The sequence below is a fragment of the Hylaeus volcanicus genome, chromosome 1 (assembly GCF_026283585.1).
Source record: "Hylaeus volcanicus isolate JK05 chromosome 1, UHH_iyHylVolc1.0_haploid, whole genome shotgun sequence".
NCBI lineage: Eukaryota > Metazoa > Arthropoda > Insecta > Hymenoptera > Colletidae > Hylaeus > Hylaeus volcanicus.
In genome coordinates this window covers 18,477,589-18,498,231 of record NC_071976.1, presented here as the reverse complement: position 1 = coordinate 18,498,231, position 20,643 = coordinate 18,477,589, and the positions used below count along the sequence as shown (strand labels likewise).

Below are 20,643 nucleotides of genomic sequence, written 5' to 3'. Positions count from 1 at the left end.
TTTTCATTTGGCGAGTGATGAACAAACCGTTGAGTTATCTTTAATACTTTATTAGACATTTTTATTTAGATAAGAATTTTGCCCATATGCGGATACAGGACGTAAAAACGCGAACGCGCAGATGTTTCATCCATTCTCTCGTCTCGCTTGCCTCAGGCATCGAACAATAATGCTCAATTGACTATCAATACGATCTAATGAAACCATATCGATGCATCGGTGCGCTCTATTGAAATCCTAAGCTCGTACGCAATTTATACCACTAGATATTTCCAATGATATCGTTACGTACCTCTTACGATGCAATAAATATTTATATACTTTGAATATAACGTAATAATGTAATATCACGTAATTGAATATAGTATTATATTATGTATACTACTAATGTAATTTTAATATAATGAATATTAACATAATCAATATACATGCATTTATAAAATTATTAAAATCATATAAATCTTACAACTTGGATCGGTTTCATATAGTATTTACATAACATTTTTCAAATAACTTAAGTCCTCTTTGGTACACAAATTTGTAAAAAAATATTAGTACGACCAGTAAAGTACATATTGAATTAGAACTAATGTATACGCAATAGTAAAATAAAAATTCTTATTCTTAAATAAAACCTTTATCGATTAATAACGCAAGTGGTTGTTAGTGCTTGTTTGAGAATTCTTATTCTATTGTTTAAAAATTGTATGTCTTTCTATTTTATTTTCTCTACACTTTAATGGTGTTTCAGTGATGGCTTAGGAAGAATAAAATAAGACACTAATACACTTAAATCACAGCCGAATAAATGACTGATTTATTCAAAAAATTCCTACGAAGGATTGAAAAGGATTCCTAGAAGTTGAAATGCATTACAGTTTGGAGAATCCTGCTATAGATTTCGAATCTCTTTGCATGAAGCGAAGAGAAAAATTGAGGTAGATTTGTAATTAATATCGTCGTTGGAATGCGTTTAATTGTCGCTCGTTTCCAACAAAATATTCAAAAAAGAACACGCTGGGCTTTCATGAATGTTAGATGAATATTAGTGCGCGTTGGTGCATTGATGGCGCGTTGAAGTCTATTATTTGATTCGATTAATCGAACATTAAGCGGACTAGTGTATACATGCCCAATAAACCGTCGAAAGGATTCAGCAAACGTAATCATCGCAATAAATCCATCATATTCGATTGAGGCTGTTTAGCTGCCAGCATTGAGAATGTACACTGTACATTGTACAGGGTGATTCGATATATATATACAGGATGTCTCTTTATAATCTTTCCACGCGATTATCTCGCAAAATGTTCATCATTTAAAAAGAAATGTTTAAGGGGGCATTTCACTGTGAACGCACAAAAAAAGCATATTTTCAATAATTTTTTTCTCAGGAACTATTGCATAAAATTGAATGAATGTTTTTCCTCTTAAAGGTATGATTAAGGAAAGTAAATAAAAAATTTTTTTTTGCTAAAAAATATTTCGTCATTTAATTACAAAATAATATGCATGTGTACAAAAAAAAAGTTATCCGCTGGCGCAGGTGATTTTGGCTCTCCTGGTAATCTGAAACAGAAAATCGAAAAAGTTTATTAAACTATGTCGTCACACCTATGGTCGGAACCTCCACTTATTTATTTCATCGAAAATAAACAAGATGGGAGCGTTTCTTGTGAAAGAGAGGAAAAAAAACACTTTTTTTTGTACCGTAAATCAGGTGAAATTGTAAGTAAAAATCAAAATATCAACTACTTGGAGGTTCCGACGATAGGTGTGACGACATAATTTAATAAACTTTTTCGTTTTCCTGTTTCAGATTACCAGGAGAGCCAAAATTACCTGCGCCAGAGGATAACTTTTTTTTTGCACACATGCATATTATTTTGTAAATAAATGACGAAATATTTTTTTACCCAAAAAAATTTTTTTTATTTACTTTCCTTAATCATACCTTCAAGGGGGAAAACATTCATTCAATTTTATGCAATAGTTCCTGTGAAAAAAAATATTGAAAATATGCTTTTTTTGTGCGTTCACAGTGAAATGCCCCCTTAAACGAAACATGGTCTATCTGAAAGGGGACATTCCATTTTTCAATGGAAACGTAGGAGGTAGGCTAGACACATAATTCACCTCAAGACGAATCCACTGATCTACATTATGTTGACCTGGAAATGTCATTCATAGTCATTTCAATGGCTTGAAGTTTTCTTCTTCACTGCACGTCCAAAAAATATTTCTTATCTTCTAAATTCAAAAGTACAACCTAGAATATTTATGCATCACCCGATTCTATCCCTAAATGGCAGTTCAACTTGTTCTAAAGTTTCCCTATCAATTTGCATGCAAGCATTTATTATAGACAGAGAGCTGACTACGAAAATCAGGAATGATAAGTTGTAGTGAAAATTTGTATCATTTCTGATTTTCGTAGCCAGCTCGTAAACAATGACGATATTATCATTTTTCATTTACTTAGCCACCATTCTGTCTTCTGGCAATTGCTATCCCGGTATTTTAAGCGATAAATAATATGAAAACAAATTTGCCAGAACTACACCTTGTCATTAAAATTTAAACAATTTCTTTACAACTTTATTGACTTCTGGCAATAGCTTTACGCGATTTCTACAGTTAAGAACTATAACTACACAAAATTTTAGGGCTGCACTCAAAGGTTTTATTTTGTTTAAAAATTAACATGTTTGACCGCCCGCCCACGCTTCCAGTCCTGGGAGCGACTTCTGGCTGCAGCGCTATTGTCTTTGTTATCTAGTGAGGAGTGTTTTTAGATACAAATTTTCGATGCACCTTATCATTCCTGATTTTCGTAGCCAGCTCTTAGACTATTATTCTAGCCTTCACATTTTCCGCTGTTGTTGGCTGTTCCACATAAACTTCATCTTTTACGTAACCGCACAAGTAAAAATTTAAAGGTGTTAAATCTGGCGGCCTTGGTGGAAAAGGTGTCGGGCTTCCTCTACCTATCCACCGTCTAGGAAACATTTCATTTAAAGATTGTCGATCGCGACGATCGTAATGAGCTGGAGTTAGTTTTCAAATTTATTTCATACCACTGACAAAACAACTCATGGGATTTACTTAATTTATTGTACATTCATCCGCCCCCAGCCAGTGAGTATCTACGGTCGGTGTTTATCAGCTGCTGTCATGAATAGGGTTGACACCTTGTCGTATTACAATATCATCCAGACAGGTCTTGTAATAGGGGACAGTGCGCATAAGCGCGAGGAGCTTGAAGCGAGCAGACGCCTTTTTAGGTTACACTATTCAGGGACAGGTAATAGAGTATGCCGTGAAAAGTAACTGACGTTCGCCTGCAGGGAGTTTCGTTACATAAAGTGCGCGCGTATTTGTAAAATGGTACGTCTAAAGAGTAATGAAAAGCTTCCATGTGTTCACTGACGTTGAAAAATCTCAGTAAGGACAGTTACTATATTTCACGTAAATATATCGAAAGTTTATGCAACATTTGCAAAATTTAAAGAAACATTCTTCCATTGCATGTTTTCTATAGTAGTACTTTCTTCTTTTATTAATATATTTTGTACATGTTGTTTGCGAGCTAAACCGGTTTTAACATTAATGCTCTAGGTAATATTAACTAATTCAACTATATATTCAACTATATAAAATTCAAAATTTATTAACCCAAATTTTTGTATCATATATATGTTTCTGTGATTAACAATATATATTTAAATACATTTAAATATATTTAATATTTATATATACGCATATATACGTAAATTTTAGTTTTTGGTAGGGATCAACACTGTACGTAAATTTATTCATCATGGGAGTTCAACAACTGTATATTTTTCTTGTGCCATTTTTAATTTACCACTTATCTATAACATTTAATAGACACTGATATTACTATTAAAAAATTTATCAGAATCGTACACATTTGAATTTTTGCATTCTTCTATTTTATAACACATTATTTGTGTTATGTAGTAATAGTATGTATCGTTTATTTCTTGGTGCAAGAATTTTACAAGCATTCAATTCGAACAGAGGCTTTATATCAACAATTGTTTATATCCAGTGAGCAGACGAAAATTCAATGGATAAATTGAACGGAAATAACTTTATTTTAAATCGATTAAAGTAAATATAATAAAAATGTTTCATCTATGGTTTCCAAAAGTTTGGGAACCATATTTATACATTTAATGTTAATAAAATTGTGTGCAATTTAAAAGAAACTCTAAACTCTCCAGTCGCTAATCGGTAAGCTGCCAACCCTTGTTACGAAAACAGTCTCTCCAGCGATTCGCAACAAATTTGTTAGCCACATTTCCATACAGACGAGTTCTCCTCCAGACCGTTAGCGAACGATATTTCCAGAATGTAAATATTTATTAAAATATAATCATTCACTTTTAAAGTACGAGTCCTTCGCGATGTCTCGTTTCAACAAATAATTTGTTTCTTTTATACTTGGACTTGTAGCACTCGAAGATTCATTTACGTTAAATTCCATTCACATTACACTGTTATTTTTTAACAAAATTAGCATTTAAAGTGTCAAATGTATAATTTCTTTTGTTCTTTAAAAATTGCTAAAACATATCTTAAGGGAGGCATTATACATTTTTCGAAAAAAATTCGATTTTTAAACATTTTTGTTTTTATTAAAATTTAACCTTTTCCGGATCTACTAGTGTTAATTTTATAATCTTTTAATAGTTAGAAATGGCAAAAAAATTTCACATAATTTTTATCAGTCAAAAGAGAATTTAGCTTTACTGAAATTTTTCACTCAAGGCATTATCACGAAAATCAAAATACAAAGTGAACAGGACGAGATGAAACCGCAATCACTGGTAACCACTGGACAACTGAAGAGACTCTACGATGATAACTGAAGAGATTCTATGGAAAAATAACGAAAAAAGCCGGTACGACAAAAAACGACTTGTTTTGCTTTTTTGAGTTTCCTGAAAAATCGTACATTTTGTTCTTTCGGTACCAATTACTCTGGCTACAGTTTACCTATCAAATCTGAACTATTTTGTTTCACGCAGAATTACCTTATCTACAAAACAGTCAAGTCGGTTTGTCCAAATCGTACTTAGTTAAAAAAATTAAAAATTAAAAAAGGGTGAAAAAAACGCCAGCAAAGTTTTTGTATCAAAATCGTCCTGTTTCTTTTTTTTCTGAAAAAAAAACTCACCGCTATTTTGTAGTTTAGACTTTGTAGAACACCCTCAAAAAAGGTTGACTACGATCGGATAAGACATAGCTGAGAAAAATGTACCGAAAAATGTCAAATTTGACATAGAAAACACAACGCGTAGTGTCCCCCTTAAATAAATGAATCGTATAGCTTGCACATCCTGATTACCTTCAGTGATAACATTATGAATTATACATTTTTTTTTATCTTGGATGAGCATCTTGGATGAGATCATCCAAAAATTATTGTGTAAAACCACAAAGGTTCAGATTAAGACTTAGATAAGTCTTAATAAAGACCAGTTGAAAACAAAAGTAAGCAAATAGAACAATTACATGACGCATTCTGTATACGATAAATTTTTAAAAAAAGAACAGTGTCTGTAATATAAAGCTGTGTCTTGTATTATTTGGACAGGATTATATTTCGGATGAACCTCGTAACTACTGCACTTTGATTGCGTTTGTGATCGATTCATCTTCTTTGAAAATTATTTAAATTTTGTAACCTGAGCATTTTGGTTTGAAGCATCTACACGATGACTCTGTGTATAAAATCATCTAAGACAACAAAAATGTATAGCTCACAATATGTACTAACAATTAAAATAATTAGAGTGGACAAGTTATGTAATTTACTATATTGGGAAGCAACTTGCACGCAATATTATTAACATTAAATGTATCAATGCGGGTTTTCAAAGTTTTGGGAAGCATAGACAGAACATTTTTATTATATTTACCTTACTTAATTCAAAATTAAGTTACTTTCGTTTATTAACATTATTTATTGGATGGTTCTCTGCTCATTGAATATTTACATTATTTCAAACACAATATTAACAAAGAGAAGAACAATTATTAAAAAAAAAACTTCTATTATGTATGCAATTAAAATAAAAGAAAACATCGAATAAAATGTTTTATTAAAATTATGATCAAATTCTGTACACTATTATTAACAAAAATTATATCAACTATAAGCTCAGTTACCATATTCTTCTATAATCAGTGATGCAATCTCCATTATTCTTAATTAAAACTAAACACTGCAAATATTCCTACGACTCATCCTACATCAAGAATCTCGTAGGTTTTTTCATGCATGAATACTAGGAACTTAACGTTGTTTTTCTGAACGCCAAAGTATTTCCACGCGTAAGAGGAAACTTGGTATATTTACAGGTACTCTAAAGGAGAGAGTAAGTATACTTAGTTTTCCGATGCGCGCGTTCACGCTCAAGGTAATTCTAATTAAAATTGGTAGAGTATACTCAAGATGCCTATAAACATTCAATCTACCAAGTTTTTTTAAGTAAGAGTTATTTGACTCCCTGTGGTGAATTCTTGCAAACTTTAAAGAGTCTAGTTTTTCTCTTTCTTAACACTAAAACTACTGATGTATATTTTTTTATACGCATTACTGTATTTCTGAAATTAAAGGGTTGAGGGTATCATGTCAATTTCTCAATATAATTAGTTTTCTATTACAATAATTATCTTTAAAAATTGCAGCAAAAGCGTTGTTAATAAATGAATAATTTTTAAGAAAAGGTTAACATCCATCGATCAAATTGACTGGCTTAATAATTTTAATGGTATAGTAACAATATTCTAAAGATTTGAGTAGACATGGGCAAATTTTAATTAAAATGAAGATAAGATATCTGTTTGACTGAATTTTGTGAAGTAAAACGTCTTATTTGAAATAATATTTTACAAATGCCAAAGTCCGGTTTCAAGTCTCAAGAAAAGGATGTGTGATCATGTACACTTTGAGGAATTTTTAAAAACTAAATGGATAAATACAAATACTTTAAACTTTAACTATATCAAGACAATGCTTCGAAGAAGTTTAAGAAAATTGTTCAGCTTATAAAATTTATCTTTCAATATATTATGATAATTTCTGCGTAGGTCCACCCTGTTTGGATAAATAAAACGTGACTCCATTTTCGATTGCACATCATGCTTGAAATAAAAAAATCTAGCACATTACAATAGTTATTGTATAACAGATTTAACTAGAACAAAATTTAAACAGTGTAACATTAATAAAAAATCTACAATGGTCCTTAGTTTGGTAATTCATTTAAATGCTTTATCGAACAAGGAGAGCGCAAAGACCTTCGGGTCACCGATTTCGTTGTATATTGGTAGATTTTGCCATCCTGTTTACGAAAACATTATTCCAGATTATTGTCCCATATGAATACTTATTCTGAACCATGATTGTTATTAATATTTAATCGAAAACTAAATGGTACTGTATTTATTGTAGCTACTTCACGCTACGATGCGCAATTTTTCAAATAGGAGCAAACACGAATAACACTACCGCAAAAATGGGGTTGATGCATATGTGCATCAAGGCGCACTGTAGGGTTAATTATATTGGATATATTATGTTTTAATGGTTGCAATCAATAGATATTAAAATATAGGACAATTTCTAACGATTACTTTTCCTCAACTTTTCATGTTCGGAAATATTATTTTCCCGAAAAACATTGGTATAACAATATGATACTTCAAAGTTCATTAAATATGGACATCTCGAAATTAATTAAATATTTACAATGCATGCAGTAACATTGAGTCTTCGATTGAATATCAGTAACAATCGCAGTTCAGAATAAGTCTTCATCGAACACTGTAATCGTGAGAAATTTTTTTATATCCTTATATCTATTAGCTGAAATAACTAAAAATTAATTTCTGACAATAGTTAAATTAATTATTAACAATATTTGTTCAAGCAAAGATGGGAAATATGATTTTTCTGTAATATTAATATGTTCCCGATGGACCAAACTCTCCTTGTAAGAGAAATTCTAGATCCTTAGAGGATGTCGGCTATAACCGTGTTAATTACGAGCAAGTACCATTTCCTTCTTATCCTTGTCAAGTAGAGTATTTAATCGGTTCCATTTAATTAAAAAATAGCTAGTCTATATCAGGCAGGAGCACATAATGTACTGCAAGGTGGTTTATTAGATCCCCTCGCACCTACTTAAGGGTTAAAACCATAGAACGGCAGCAATTCTTGATAGCCATCCACCAACAAGGAAAACTGTGTGGCTAACTCTCAGAATAAATTGACCTTCGACCTTAGCTTGGGTTGTAAACAGCGGCACTGAGCTGGGTTCAGTTTTGCAGAAGAGATCGATGATAATGTTGTAAGGGTAGTAAATACATAGCAGATATTTGTTTGGTTGCGACATGGACGTAAGAAACCTTGTTGCTTTGAAAAACTAGGGACTACTGTGACAATTTTATCGTTCAATCGATTGAGCATTCTATAGTAAATATTAGTACAAATTAATATTATCAATATAAGTAGAAGCTACTTCCACGATATAATTAATTTCTATTATATTATATTTATATATATATTTTCCATTATAAATTTATATTTATTTCTATTATATTATAATTATATATATTATTTATAAAGGCTTTTCAAAAAGGGATTTCAGGATTTTGTGTTTTAATAATAAAATATGTCTACTAGCATAATCGTGATAATAAAAGTAAAATTTGTCATTTGTTTTCTTGTTGAAAATAAAATTCTTTGTGAATCGAAACAATAGAAAACACTCAATATACCGTAAGTACAAGCGGGGGTTAATCAAGTTTGGAAGACTTTATCGGTGCCGATCGGCCCATTTCAGTCCTCTTACATCGAATTCTAAACTTGCGGCGAATTAATTTTAAGCTTCTTATGGCCACAGCAGGAAACCCTACCCACGTTTGTTTTTTATAGAGATCTGTTATTTAATATAAGATCCGTGAAATACAACCTAGACAATCCTTGACATAAATAACAAGAAATTTTGAGATAATTCAGGATGGTTACTTCGATAAACAGATGGAAAACGAATGATTTTTTATTTATTCACGAGGAGTTTAGTGACGGGATTGATTGCAGTTTAATAGTAGAGAAGATCACTTAATTATCAGTCTTTTCATTTTTATTTCTTTTGCTTTTTATTTTATTTTCTTTTTTCATTGTCCATCTGTAGACATAGTACGAGCTATACTATGCTTAACTGAACACTTTTTGGTGTAACATTTATGATTTTGGTAAAATTTAAATGTCTTGCAATCTGCAGCTATAAAAATTAACACTGTTCTTAATATTAGAGTTAACAAGGACCACGCTTAATGTAGATGGATAATAGAATACTGCACACTAATGTATTGTTACGCCGGGGGGTGGTGGTACATCGAGGAGTAGACATTTTCTTAATAATCAACACGTTTTTTATAAAAGGAACAAGAACTCAGAACATTTATTAACAATAACAATAACTAAATCGGTAAACATGTTTATTCGATATCAAGTCTGGCGACGTTCTGCCCATTCTAAAGTTGCCGGTTCTCTTGGTAACCGGAACATCCCGACGATCCGCTTCCGCTCGCTCTTCAGATCGCACTTCAGATCGTCGCAGCATCTTCACGTTGCCGCGACGATGCAACTACGCAATATTGCGGCATCTTCATGCCGCCGCAACAGTATTTTTGTAATTACAAAGAGAAAAGGCACATCGCTTGCGCTTGTCACAGTTCATCAAGGAGGCGGGATGCGGGAGCGAAGTGCGCGCAGAACGCATATTCCAACAGTGTTAAATAAATTGAAAAAATTAAAAAAAATGTATTGCAAAACATTTAAAATATTCTCAAAGATAAAAAAAACATTATGAAAATTTTTCTTCATAAAAAGTGTCACGAAAATCGCTTAATATCTGGCCTCTAAAGTGGTTTCCCACCTTAAAGAACTGGCCCAGTTTATAACGAATAGCAAAAAATTGAAGAAAGAATAACAGCCTGCTTAAAATTTATAATCGCGTGGTTTGGTTTGATAGTTGTGCGAAGTACGCGTCAATCTGAAACAATGATCGTTCAGCGTTTATTGTCCCTGTCCATCTCTATTACTGGACAGCTTCATCCGGCAATTTATAGCCGCATTGTCGGGCAATTAAATCTTGTTCATTCGGAGCCGCTTCGTGACACTTTGCTGGAGACACTTACGAGAAACACAACGATCCGATTTGATTGGCATTATTACGCTGGCATCTTTTTTCCCTTGCGTTCGAATCTAAAAGTATCTCGGTTAATTATTACTTGGAATACGGGTCAATAGAACTGTGCAAGTATGACAGAATCGGCGGCGTTAAATGTAAATGAATTGTATAATAAATTACGGTTAACGACTACATTCTCTGCTTGACAGATAGTTTTGGATCTACATATTACATTTTGTAATTTCTTTAGTGTTTTGTTTATATTACTGTATTATATACTTTTAACATCAATTTTGTTATAAAATGCATGCCCTGAGAAGAACTTCTCATAATTTCCCATTTCTATCTCTTTGTTTTTTATTTCTTTTTATATAATCCACCCTTTTAGGGTTAACAGTTTTAGTAAGGAGTCTATTATTTGAGCGAAAATTTGAGATTTTAGAATTTTTTGTTCGTGAAAAAGCAATTGAATCACGTAATTATTCTATAAAATCATTCATTTTTCACATTTTGCAGTGAAATTAAAAGGATACGCACTGAAGAATATGTATTTTAAGAAAAATCAATAAAAGAATTAAATGTTTGATGTGAAATTACTATATTAACCTTTTAAGATTACTCTTCTTGAAACGTCAAAATAAAGTATTTTTATTTTGTATATGTCAAAGCCATGTGTACTCTTTGTAAGATGACAAAATCAAAGAATTAATCTACTTAATTTAATATCATTTTTTATTTTATGCATACTAATTAATTACTGATTTCATCAAAGCTCTAATTATTGATTATTTCATGTACGCTCATTGTAACAGAACTTCCAATGCATATGATTGTCTACTTTAATTTATGGTTCAATTTAATTGTTGTAGTTATAGTATAATGATACTACTTACACCAACAAATACAATATTCCTGAAATATTTGTCATTTTATCAATTACACTTTACACCTGCAGAAAAACGATATTTTCTTCCTCTGTAGAAGATTAATGAGAATGGAAACCATGGAAATGTAAATTAACACTCAGATAAAAGTAAAAGTTGCTCACTATGTCCAAGAGATTACAGTCAGCAAAAATAGAAAATTTTTACCATGAACGTTGATTAACGTTTTGAATAAAAATTCCTATTTGTTCTTAATTATAATCTAGAGACATTGCATCCACATTAGTGTGTCACATACGCTACATCGATTATACATTGGTGATTCTTTTCCTCTTTATAAAAGGTTTTTCATAGGGAATTTTGGGACTATATTTTTCAATGAAACACAAATAGCATGGGATATATCTGATTTTTACTCAAATTTTTATACCGTTTGTTAGACGATTTAGTTCTCCACGATGATCCTGGCAAGCATATATTATTATTAAAAAAAATCCAAAAGCCGTTTTTGAATAGCCCCTTGTACGTCTAATTTTTATTTTCCTCGATATATCTTGACCCCATTGTGTACATAGCTACTTTTAAAACATTTTATCAACTTTTTATTCTTCACAATTGCACCACTTTTAAACTGAATTTTCATTCACTCTTCAAAATTCTACTGGAAGCTTGAAATATTCACTGGAAAATCCTTCGCGTCTTTGATTGCTACATTTCCTGATATATTTGAATTCCATTGTGTATATAGCTACCTTAGAAATATTTTATTACTTTTCTACATATCGATCATAAAAATTCTATACAGTTCAGAATTCAGAAGGCAGAATATCAGAAATTTCTCAGAGCATATCGGAATGTTTTTAAATCGTCACGTTCCGGAAACAACCGTCGCCCTTGTCCACTTTTATTTCGCGAGCGTGTGAATATGGAGGCTAGAAAACCGAGGACAATGTTGGTGAAATAAACATAGAAGACTTTGTGATTGCGAGCTGACGAATCACTGCTCAAGGTTCACCTTTTTCGAGCCTTTGAAACGAGAATATCTCCAGTGGTCCTGGTTCGGTTCTCGGAGAGGAAATGCAACCGCGAACCAATTTCCTTCGTATCGTTTTCGTGGTAGGATTCAGTTAAGCAAGAAAAGATGGCAATTTCCACGCTAGAATTCCGTTTAAAGCGAACCGTTCTACATAGAAGCAACTGCTAGATTTGAAACTGGAATACTTGTGACGCGAAAATCCGCTGGAATATTGCTTTCCATGGTCGTAATTACGCTCGTGATGCGTTTTGTAATTGAAAGTGACTCGACTATCTTTAATCTGTCAGGTTCATTTGGGAGATAATACGATTTACGAGTGTTTATTAAGATTTACATGAACGATGAGCAGTCAGTCGTCCTTGGTAAAGTGCCAACTTTAAGGAATCTATTTTGTTCATATAAATTAATTTCTTTTTTCTTAGCATACTATTGAAGTTTCAAATCTCAAGAGAGATCGTCCACTTTTTTGAAAATTTGTAGAAACTTAATAGGTAAATAGTAATCTGTTAATCTATTACTATGTTAAGACTGTACTTTGACGAAATCACAATAATATGTTCAGCGTATAGAATTTATTGTTCAATATATTATTATAATTTTTTTATGGGCTTTCGCTGACAAAGGATGATAAGCAAAGGATGACTGTAAATTCTGTTGCCAATCATGTTTGAAATATAAAATTCTCAAACACTATAATAATCGTCGCGTATCCCATTTAACTAGAACAAAATTTAAGCAATGCAATATCAACGAAATCTCTGAAATCGCACTTCCTCTAAAAATAGACTCGTATTTGAATGCTTCATTCGTGAAAAATTCTAGGTTCTTTTTAGAGGATGGCAATTTTTATGATAGAGTAGTGTTTAACACGAACTGTTTTAGAAGCAACTGCTAGATTTGGAACTGAGATACCTGGTTGCACGGAAATCCACTGGAATATTGCCTTTCACGGGCATAATTACGCTCGTGATGCGTTTCCTAATTGAAAGTGACTCGACTACGTTTAATGTGTCACATTAATTCTATTGATAACAGGACTTACGTGTTACTTGGACAACCACCAGGCAGTCATTCAGGCAGTAAATTCGTGCAAAGTATAAAAAGTCTAGTTTGTTCATGAAAAATTGATTTTCTTTTTCTCAACGATATCTAAAAGGTTTAAGTCTCAAGAAAGATTGTACGTAACCTGTCATACTTCGGTTAATTTTTAAAAACTAAATAGGTGAATGGGCATTTTCTAAACTTTTACTATATTCGGTAATTATTTAGTGTAGTGTGTTATGTAAATGTATGATCTTTATATGCAAATATCTCGGAAACTAAGGCCGAGCGGCGGTAACATATATAGGAAAAAGTTGTTCAGAATGATGACCTTGACAACATATTTCAAGGTCATCGAAATCGGTGAAGAAGACATACTTCTAAATAATTACCCTATATTCATATAATGCATTGAAAAAGTTAAATGAAAAATAAGTGTAAATAATAAGTGAAAATAAGTGTAAATAATTTATTTATCAATATTTTGTTCATTTCTGTGTAAGCCATCTGCTTGGGTATAACAAGGGTGGCTGACTTCAATTTCAAATCATATCTGAAGTGTAAAATTCTCAAACAACTGATGACGCTAAAGTCCATTGAAAAATTGCCTTCCATGCGCGTAATTACACTTGTGCTGTGTTTTGTAATTGAAAGTGACTCGGCTACGTTTAATCTGTCACGTTCATTCGATAGATAACAAGATTTATGATTGTTCATTACGAGTTATTTGAACGACGAGCAGGCAATCCTCCTTAAAAAATTCGTGCAAACTATAAGAAGTCTAGTTTTTTCCATTAAAAATTGATTCTTTTTCTCAACTATTTCTCAAAGGTTCAAGTTTCATGAGAGGTATCTATGCACTATATGAGGAATTTTTTCGAACTAATTAGGTAAATAAGAATTGTTTAAACTACTACAATATTAATACAATGACTTGAACTCAGACAAAAATATTGAGTGTAACAAATTTAGTTTATAATATATTATTCCAATTTCTTCTAAGGCTTCCTCTGCTTCGATAAGCAAAAGATGACCCTAATTTTGAAATCATATTTGATATAGATAATTCTTAAACATTATCACAATATTCTGCATATCTGAAAAATCATTATTTTTTCGGGCCACTAAAGATACAATTTTTGTGAAAAAATCAAACAAACAAATTTAAAGACCTGCCATTTTTTCAATTTTTCAAAAATAATTTTGTAACATTCTGGACCTTTTTAACTGACTTCGAAAAAGGAGGAGGTTACTCAATTCGACATGTATATTTTTTTTTATCTGCTTGACGATATGTACAATATTCTACGCAACTTGTAAACAAATTGAACAGGATCGTTGATTTGTATACAAAATCTCCTATATATATATATATATATATCTATAAATAAACGTACCAAATTTCAAAATTTCATGTCAAATACTGTACCTGCAAAAAAATCCTAAAAGTTACCTCGATACTGCTAAAAAACTTAGAGTATCTCTTTATGTCATGTAACGTCAATAAAATCCCCCAAATGGTCCTCTTTACGATAATATATTTAAATGCCTTACTCAAGAGAAATTCTAGATTAAATTTGTGTTGGAGGATGGCAATTTTTACCATAGAATTGCGATTAAAAAGATTCGTTTTAGAAGTAACGGCGAGAGCTGGAACCGGAATACCTGGTGACGCGGAAATTTATTGGAAAATTGCCCTCGATGGGCTTAATTACGGTCGTGATGCATTTTGTAATTGAAAGTGACTCAACTACGTTTAATTTGACACGTTTATTCGATAGGTAACGCGATTTACCTTTCGGTTTGCTGGCTGTTTATGGATCGTTTGACGGTTAGCTGACTCGCGGACGATCAACATGGCGCTTTGCAATGAGTATTTTAGCTTGATTGGATTAGTTCCGATTAACTTTTTGTGGTTAAATGCTTCTTTATCGATTCAGATACGTGCTTCTCATGCGTGTGACGTGAATTGTGTAATTTTTAGACGGAACTTCATTTCATTGATAAGACCACTTTAGAGGTGGCCTCACCACTTAAATACAATAAGGAGAGATTAGAGATGTACGCAAGTGTTTGAAAATGATTGTGTCGCTTCCATTGTAAAAGTTTCGAATTCAATTTTGTGTCCTTTACGTTAAATATTGCACTTAGATTAGAAGACATATTATTTAGTGAAACGATACAAAACCCTTCTTTTAATGTTTTATTTCCTTTGAAACTGTCAAAAGTTGAATTAACTGCTAAATTAAAATTTTTTACAGTTTGAAACAGGTGAAATATGTTCCATAGTTTTGTTAATATATTGTTTTGTACGTATCACATATCCATCACTTTTCATTTTGTTTTAATTTAAAGTAACACAAACAAAAACAAACAAACCTGCGTTGGATTTTTCGTTTGCATTGGAAATTTCACCTGAAAGCGAAATAACAAGAAGTTTTTAATACTATTGAATATAAAAAATTAATTCATCATCAAATAGTATCTATCAAATGAATCTATAAAAAACCTATATGAATTTTCTACTTTTTCTTTTATTTATTATTTCACATTGGTTTCTTCGACAGCGTACAAGAGAAATAAAAAACCACTGAATTTGAATAAATGTTGTTAAAACATAAACACATATTAAAGAAACAGTTTAAAATCGTATTAAAGAAATAACCTAGAGGGTAGTCCCTTAAGTATTGTTCTTTTATTAAGCAGGAGAGCGTGAAAAGTTGGTCTGCGCCGAACACAGCTTTGAAAACAACCTTCTCTATAAAAAAAATTTCTCAAAAGTTAAGAGAAAGATGATGTTCCATCAGTCTCGTTCTCGGAGACTTATACGACCTCTATTCATTGAAAACGATCAAATTTTCCGTCGGTGTATCTAACAAAGCTGCTAATAAATTGGGAAAACACGCGGAACTCTTAAACGCACAAGATCAATAATCATGTGTCTACAAAGTTAGATCAGGATGAATTACTATATTATTTTGGACAGACTGCACCATAACACCGATAAGCAAATAAAAGTATAATGCAGCACAAAGGTAACTGGAGGACGAGGCCAAGTGGTTTAACATTCGCAGCGGGCATTTTATCGTTTCTAAACGTTGAAAAAACTAGTGAGTTGATGCACAAATTTCTCTTTGATTTCGGAAAGAATTTTATCCTGAAAATGAACAATTTCTTGGCTATGCATTGTATATCATTCGATGGTTTTCTTTTTTTCTTCTTTGATGGTTTTATTTTTGAGTTTTTGCTTCTTTTTAATCGACTTCGAAAAGGAGGAGGTTACTCAATTCGACATGTATATTTTTGTTAAATGAAATGGTAACAATTTCAAGACAAGAGCAGTTTAGATACGTCTAACGTTTATCTCTAAACGTTTGAGTTATGAGTTCTGGGTTATTTTAGTTCAAGCACACGATTGGTACACGAATTTCGTGAAAATCCAAAATCTTATTCCAAAAAGTGGAGTGACTTCATAATTTCGTATAAACGAGACGTCGCATGAGCCGAGTTCGGATAACAAGAGCTCATCAATGTGTTCGAATAAGCAAGTACCGTGGCGTCGTTAGTTCAAATAAATGGAGTCCTACCGTACATCACGAACAAATAATTAAATGTTATTTATGTATATTGAATGTATATATACTATTTGCATATTAACACGCTGACTTCGTGAATTCACGTCACTTCAAATTCAATTCCTGGTTATGCAAAAATTATGAAAATCTTTTTATTTTATACATTACAAATTTACAACATTGACATTTCAAAACATATTTCCTAACTTTTATCTTCGCCCTAAGGATACAAATTTTCGATATCTAGCTGTAGAATTTTATTATTTTCTTCACATATTTTCAATAATTTTTTCCTCAGGAACTATTGCATAAAATTGAATGAATGTTTTTCCCCCTTAAAGGTATGATTAAGGAAAGTAAATAAAAAAATTTTTTTTTGGTAAAAAATATTTCGTCATTTATTTACAAAATAATATGCATTTGTGCAAAAAAAAAGTTATTTGCTGGCGCAGGTGATTTTGGCTGAAACAGAATCTGAAACAGAAAATCGATAAAGTTTATTAAACTATGTCGTCACACCTATCGTCGGAACCTCCAAGTAGTCGATATCTTGATTTTTACTTACAATTTCACCTTATTTACGGTACAGAAAAAGTGTTTTTTTTCTCTCTTTCACAAGAAACGCTGCCATTTTGTTTATTTTCGATGAAATAAATAAGTAGAGGTTCCAACCATAGGTGTGACGACATATGTAGTTTAATAAACTCTTTAGATTTTCTGTTTCAGATTACTAGGAGAGCCAAAATCACCTGCGCCAGCGGATAAATTTTTTTTTCTGCACACATGCATATTATTTTGTAAATAAATGACGAAATATTTTTTACTAAAAAAAAATTTTTTTGTTTACTTTCCTTAATCATACTTTTAAGGGGAAAAAACATTCATTCAATTTTATGCAATAGTTCCTGAGGAAAAAATGATTAAAAATATGCTTTTTTTTGTGCGTTCACAGTGAAATGCCCCCTTAATTGCATTCGTTATGCATTATTCCAATAAGATGTTGTTTATCTCTGAACACGATATCTCCAAAGGCATCTTTATTAGTGGATAAATAGGCTCGCACCATTTATATCCCGCAAACTGCGTCCACTAGCCACTGGCATTAACGATCGTTTTCTCCCTCTGTAGGTGTAGCCATGAATAATTCACTCGGTTAAAAGGCAGAACATCTCCGACTTAGAGGTACCGAGAAGACTCGAGAACAACAGCGTCAAGATGGGTGAGATCCTCGGCTCGGCGAGCTTCCTCCACCTGGGCGACATCGTCAGCCTCTACGCGGAAGGAAGCGTCTCAGGATTTCTTTCTACCCTCGGGTAAGTTGAATATTCATCAAGTAGCTCTAACTTGCTACCTTATACTACGATTTCATAAGCTGACGACTGCGAATCTCCGTTGCATACTGATTCTGGGACGCTGGAATGATGGAAATGCTCCTTGGAATTGTTTTTCGGTTTCAGCTTCCAATTGTTTTAAAACATTGAAATTAATATTAATTTTTAACAAATACTTCAGTCATCAAGTAATCTCTTACTTTGATAAGATGTTTTTCTTTAAATAGTGTAATAATTATCTAAAGGAGTTAATGTTTGATTCTTTCTCAAGAATATCAGCTAGAAGTACTATACTCTTTTGCCAACTATCTAACCCTATCATCCCCTAAATTCTTCCACCACTAGTTATCTCTAGAAAATTCTACAATCTAGAACAAGAATATATTTTTTTGGTACTTGTTAGATATGCGCGAGGACAGTGAATATAACAAGTTATGTTAATAACCATTTATTATAAACTAGGCATAGGAAATACAATTACGCGAACCGAGAATAATTATTACCGTTCCGTGTGTCACGCGGAATCGAGACTATTGTTAAACAATATCGGATCGACAATGACGTGTCGGAACGATGCTAAGTGGAGACAATCGCAGCGACAGTGCGGCGAATGATAGACAAACGTGGACAAAAATAATATTTCTATTTTTTTTTTACTTGTTCGTGCTTGGTAACATAGAAAATGGATTTAGACAAACATTTGTGGCTAAAACATTTTCATTGAAATGCTTATATATGACGTACCAAACAGATTGCGCCCGTTCTAACAGTATTCGCCGCCGATTGTTCTGAAACTTTGCATGCATGCAAAACATTGATAAATATTTAATACGTATTTTTTAATTTTAGTCCGTTTTCATATCTCGGGGCTAAAACCACCCATTAATGTTCATATTAGAATATACAAATATACATTTTTCCTTTTGAAGTATTATCTTAAAGCTTGGTATGCAAGGGTTTTTGGGAGCACTGATTCTAAATCTGAAATTAATGTTTAGGAACTCAACATGATGCATCCACACGGAGGAACAAAATGCGAAAAGTAACTCGATTTGGATGAAAATTTATATTGTGAAGTTTTTGGGGTCGTTGTTTGCGAACCCGGTATTAAAACTTTAAAAATGAAAAATGGCAGACAAAAATGGAAAAGATATTCAATGAGAATGAAAGTTGGTGCTTTGGGGTTTTTAAGGTAGCTTCATAAAATTTACCAACTTTCATACTAATCGTTTGAAGGGGAGATTGTACTTTTGAACCTCTTCTGAACTTTGAGGATCAGTTTCATCTTCTAAATATGAAAAGGGCAAAAATAAAAAAATAAATGTCAAATATTTCTCGATGCTCTATACACATGTAGAGTTTCAAATCTTCCACGTTTCTGTAGGATCGTGCCTTAATCATTTTTGTTTTAATGATTCCATTTGGCATTGTTAATTATGTAAGGATATTTATTTTGAGGTTCGGCGAAAACTGTCAAAATTCCAAGACAACACACAATATAACAGACAAAATAAAATCGCAATACAAAATGAATGACTAATCAATAAATTACTAACTCAAATTGATAAACATAACTGATAACTATAAAACGTACAAACATATCTAGTGGTTTAAATATAAACATGCATCCAACATTCACATTACAATACATTACAATTATAAGAATCGTATGATTCGTGCGATTGTTTAGCGTAGGTAATTCTTCTTTCCATGTTAATTGTGAACACCGACTTGTTTTCGAAAATCGATGATGTATCTGGAATTCTCTATTACTTGAAAAATTATGTTTTGTTACTATTTCAAGTACCTATCTTCGAGTATCTACATATCAATAATATAAGAAAGGGGAACAATGTACAAACATACATAAATGATTATTAACAAGGGCAGACATTCCAATTTTAAATAGTAAGAAACATAAAAATGAAACGAAGAAAGTACAATATAATATTTTTGTTTCGTAGCAGAGGTATGTAGATAAATAGGAAAATTAAAATGCGTTATTAATACGAGAGTTTAAAAGTAAGGAAGCAAATATAGACTTACTTTTAATCTAAAAATTTTAAACGCAATGCAAAAATCGGTGCTGAATGTATTCAAAATTGTTTTATTTTTTGTATGATGTGCAATAACATTGTATAATATTTATCATATTCATTCTGATGTATCAATATTTATAGATAAAATATTGTTCTTTTATAAAAATAATTAATTTGAAACGGTATGGAAACGAATGATATGGAGAGTGTTTCCTCCTGTCTCAACCGAACAAATCGTCTTTATTTCGATGTTTTCTAACACTTCAGAGTTTCGATAATACACCCTTAGATAGTAAAGGAAAATTCGAAAAATCTTTAATGGGATACTAAGAAAATGATGACTCTTTCTCTAAAAAGTTGAATATAAAATAAAATATCATTTTTATCAGAAATAGTTAAAGATATTTTTCGTATCCCATAAAATCTTATAAAATCAAAAGATAGTAATCACAATTTGTTATAATTAGACTGCGGATCTTTATGTATTTATAGGAAATTTGAA

At 31.8% G+C, this 20,643-nt stretch overlaps 1 protein-coding gene across 12 annotated transcripts in view; it reads left to right on the top strand.

Annotated features, from left to right (window-relative positions):
• LOC128884637 (inositol 1,4,5-trisphosphate receptor) overlaps positions 1 to 20,643 on the top strand; it is a 113,925-nt gene that overhangs the window by 23,076 nt on the left and 70,206 nt on the right. For all 12 annotated transcript variants that reach the window (XM_054138157.1, XM_054138146.1, XM_054138155.1 and 9 more), the window contains exon 2: positions 17,900 to 18,084. In XM_054138157.1, the coding sequence (XP_053994132.1) occupies positions 17,987 to 18,084 (98 nt within the window). In that variant the 5' untranslated portion in view covers positions 17,900 to 17,986. The remainder of the gene's footprint in view (positions 1 to 17,899; positions 18,085 to 20,643) is intronic.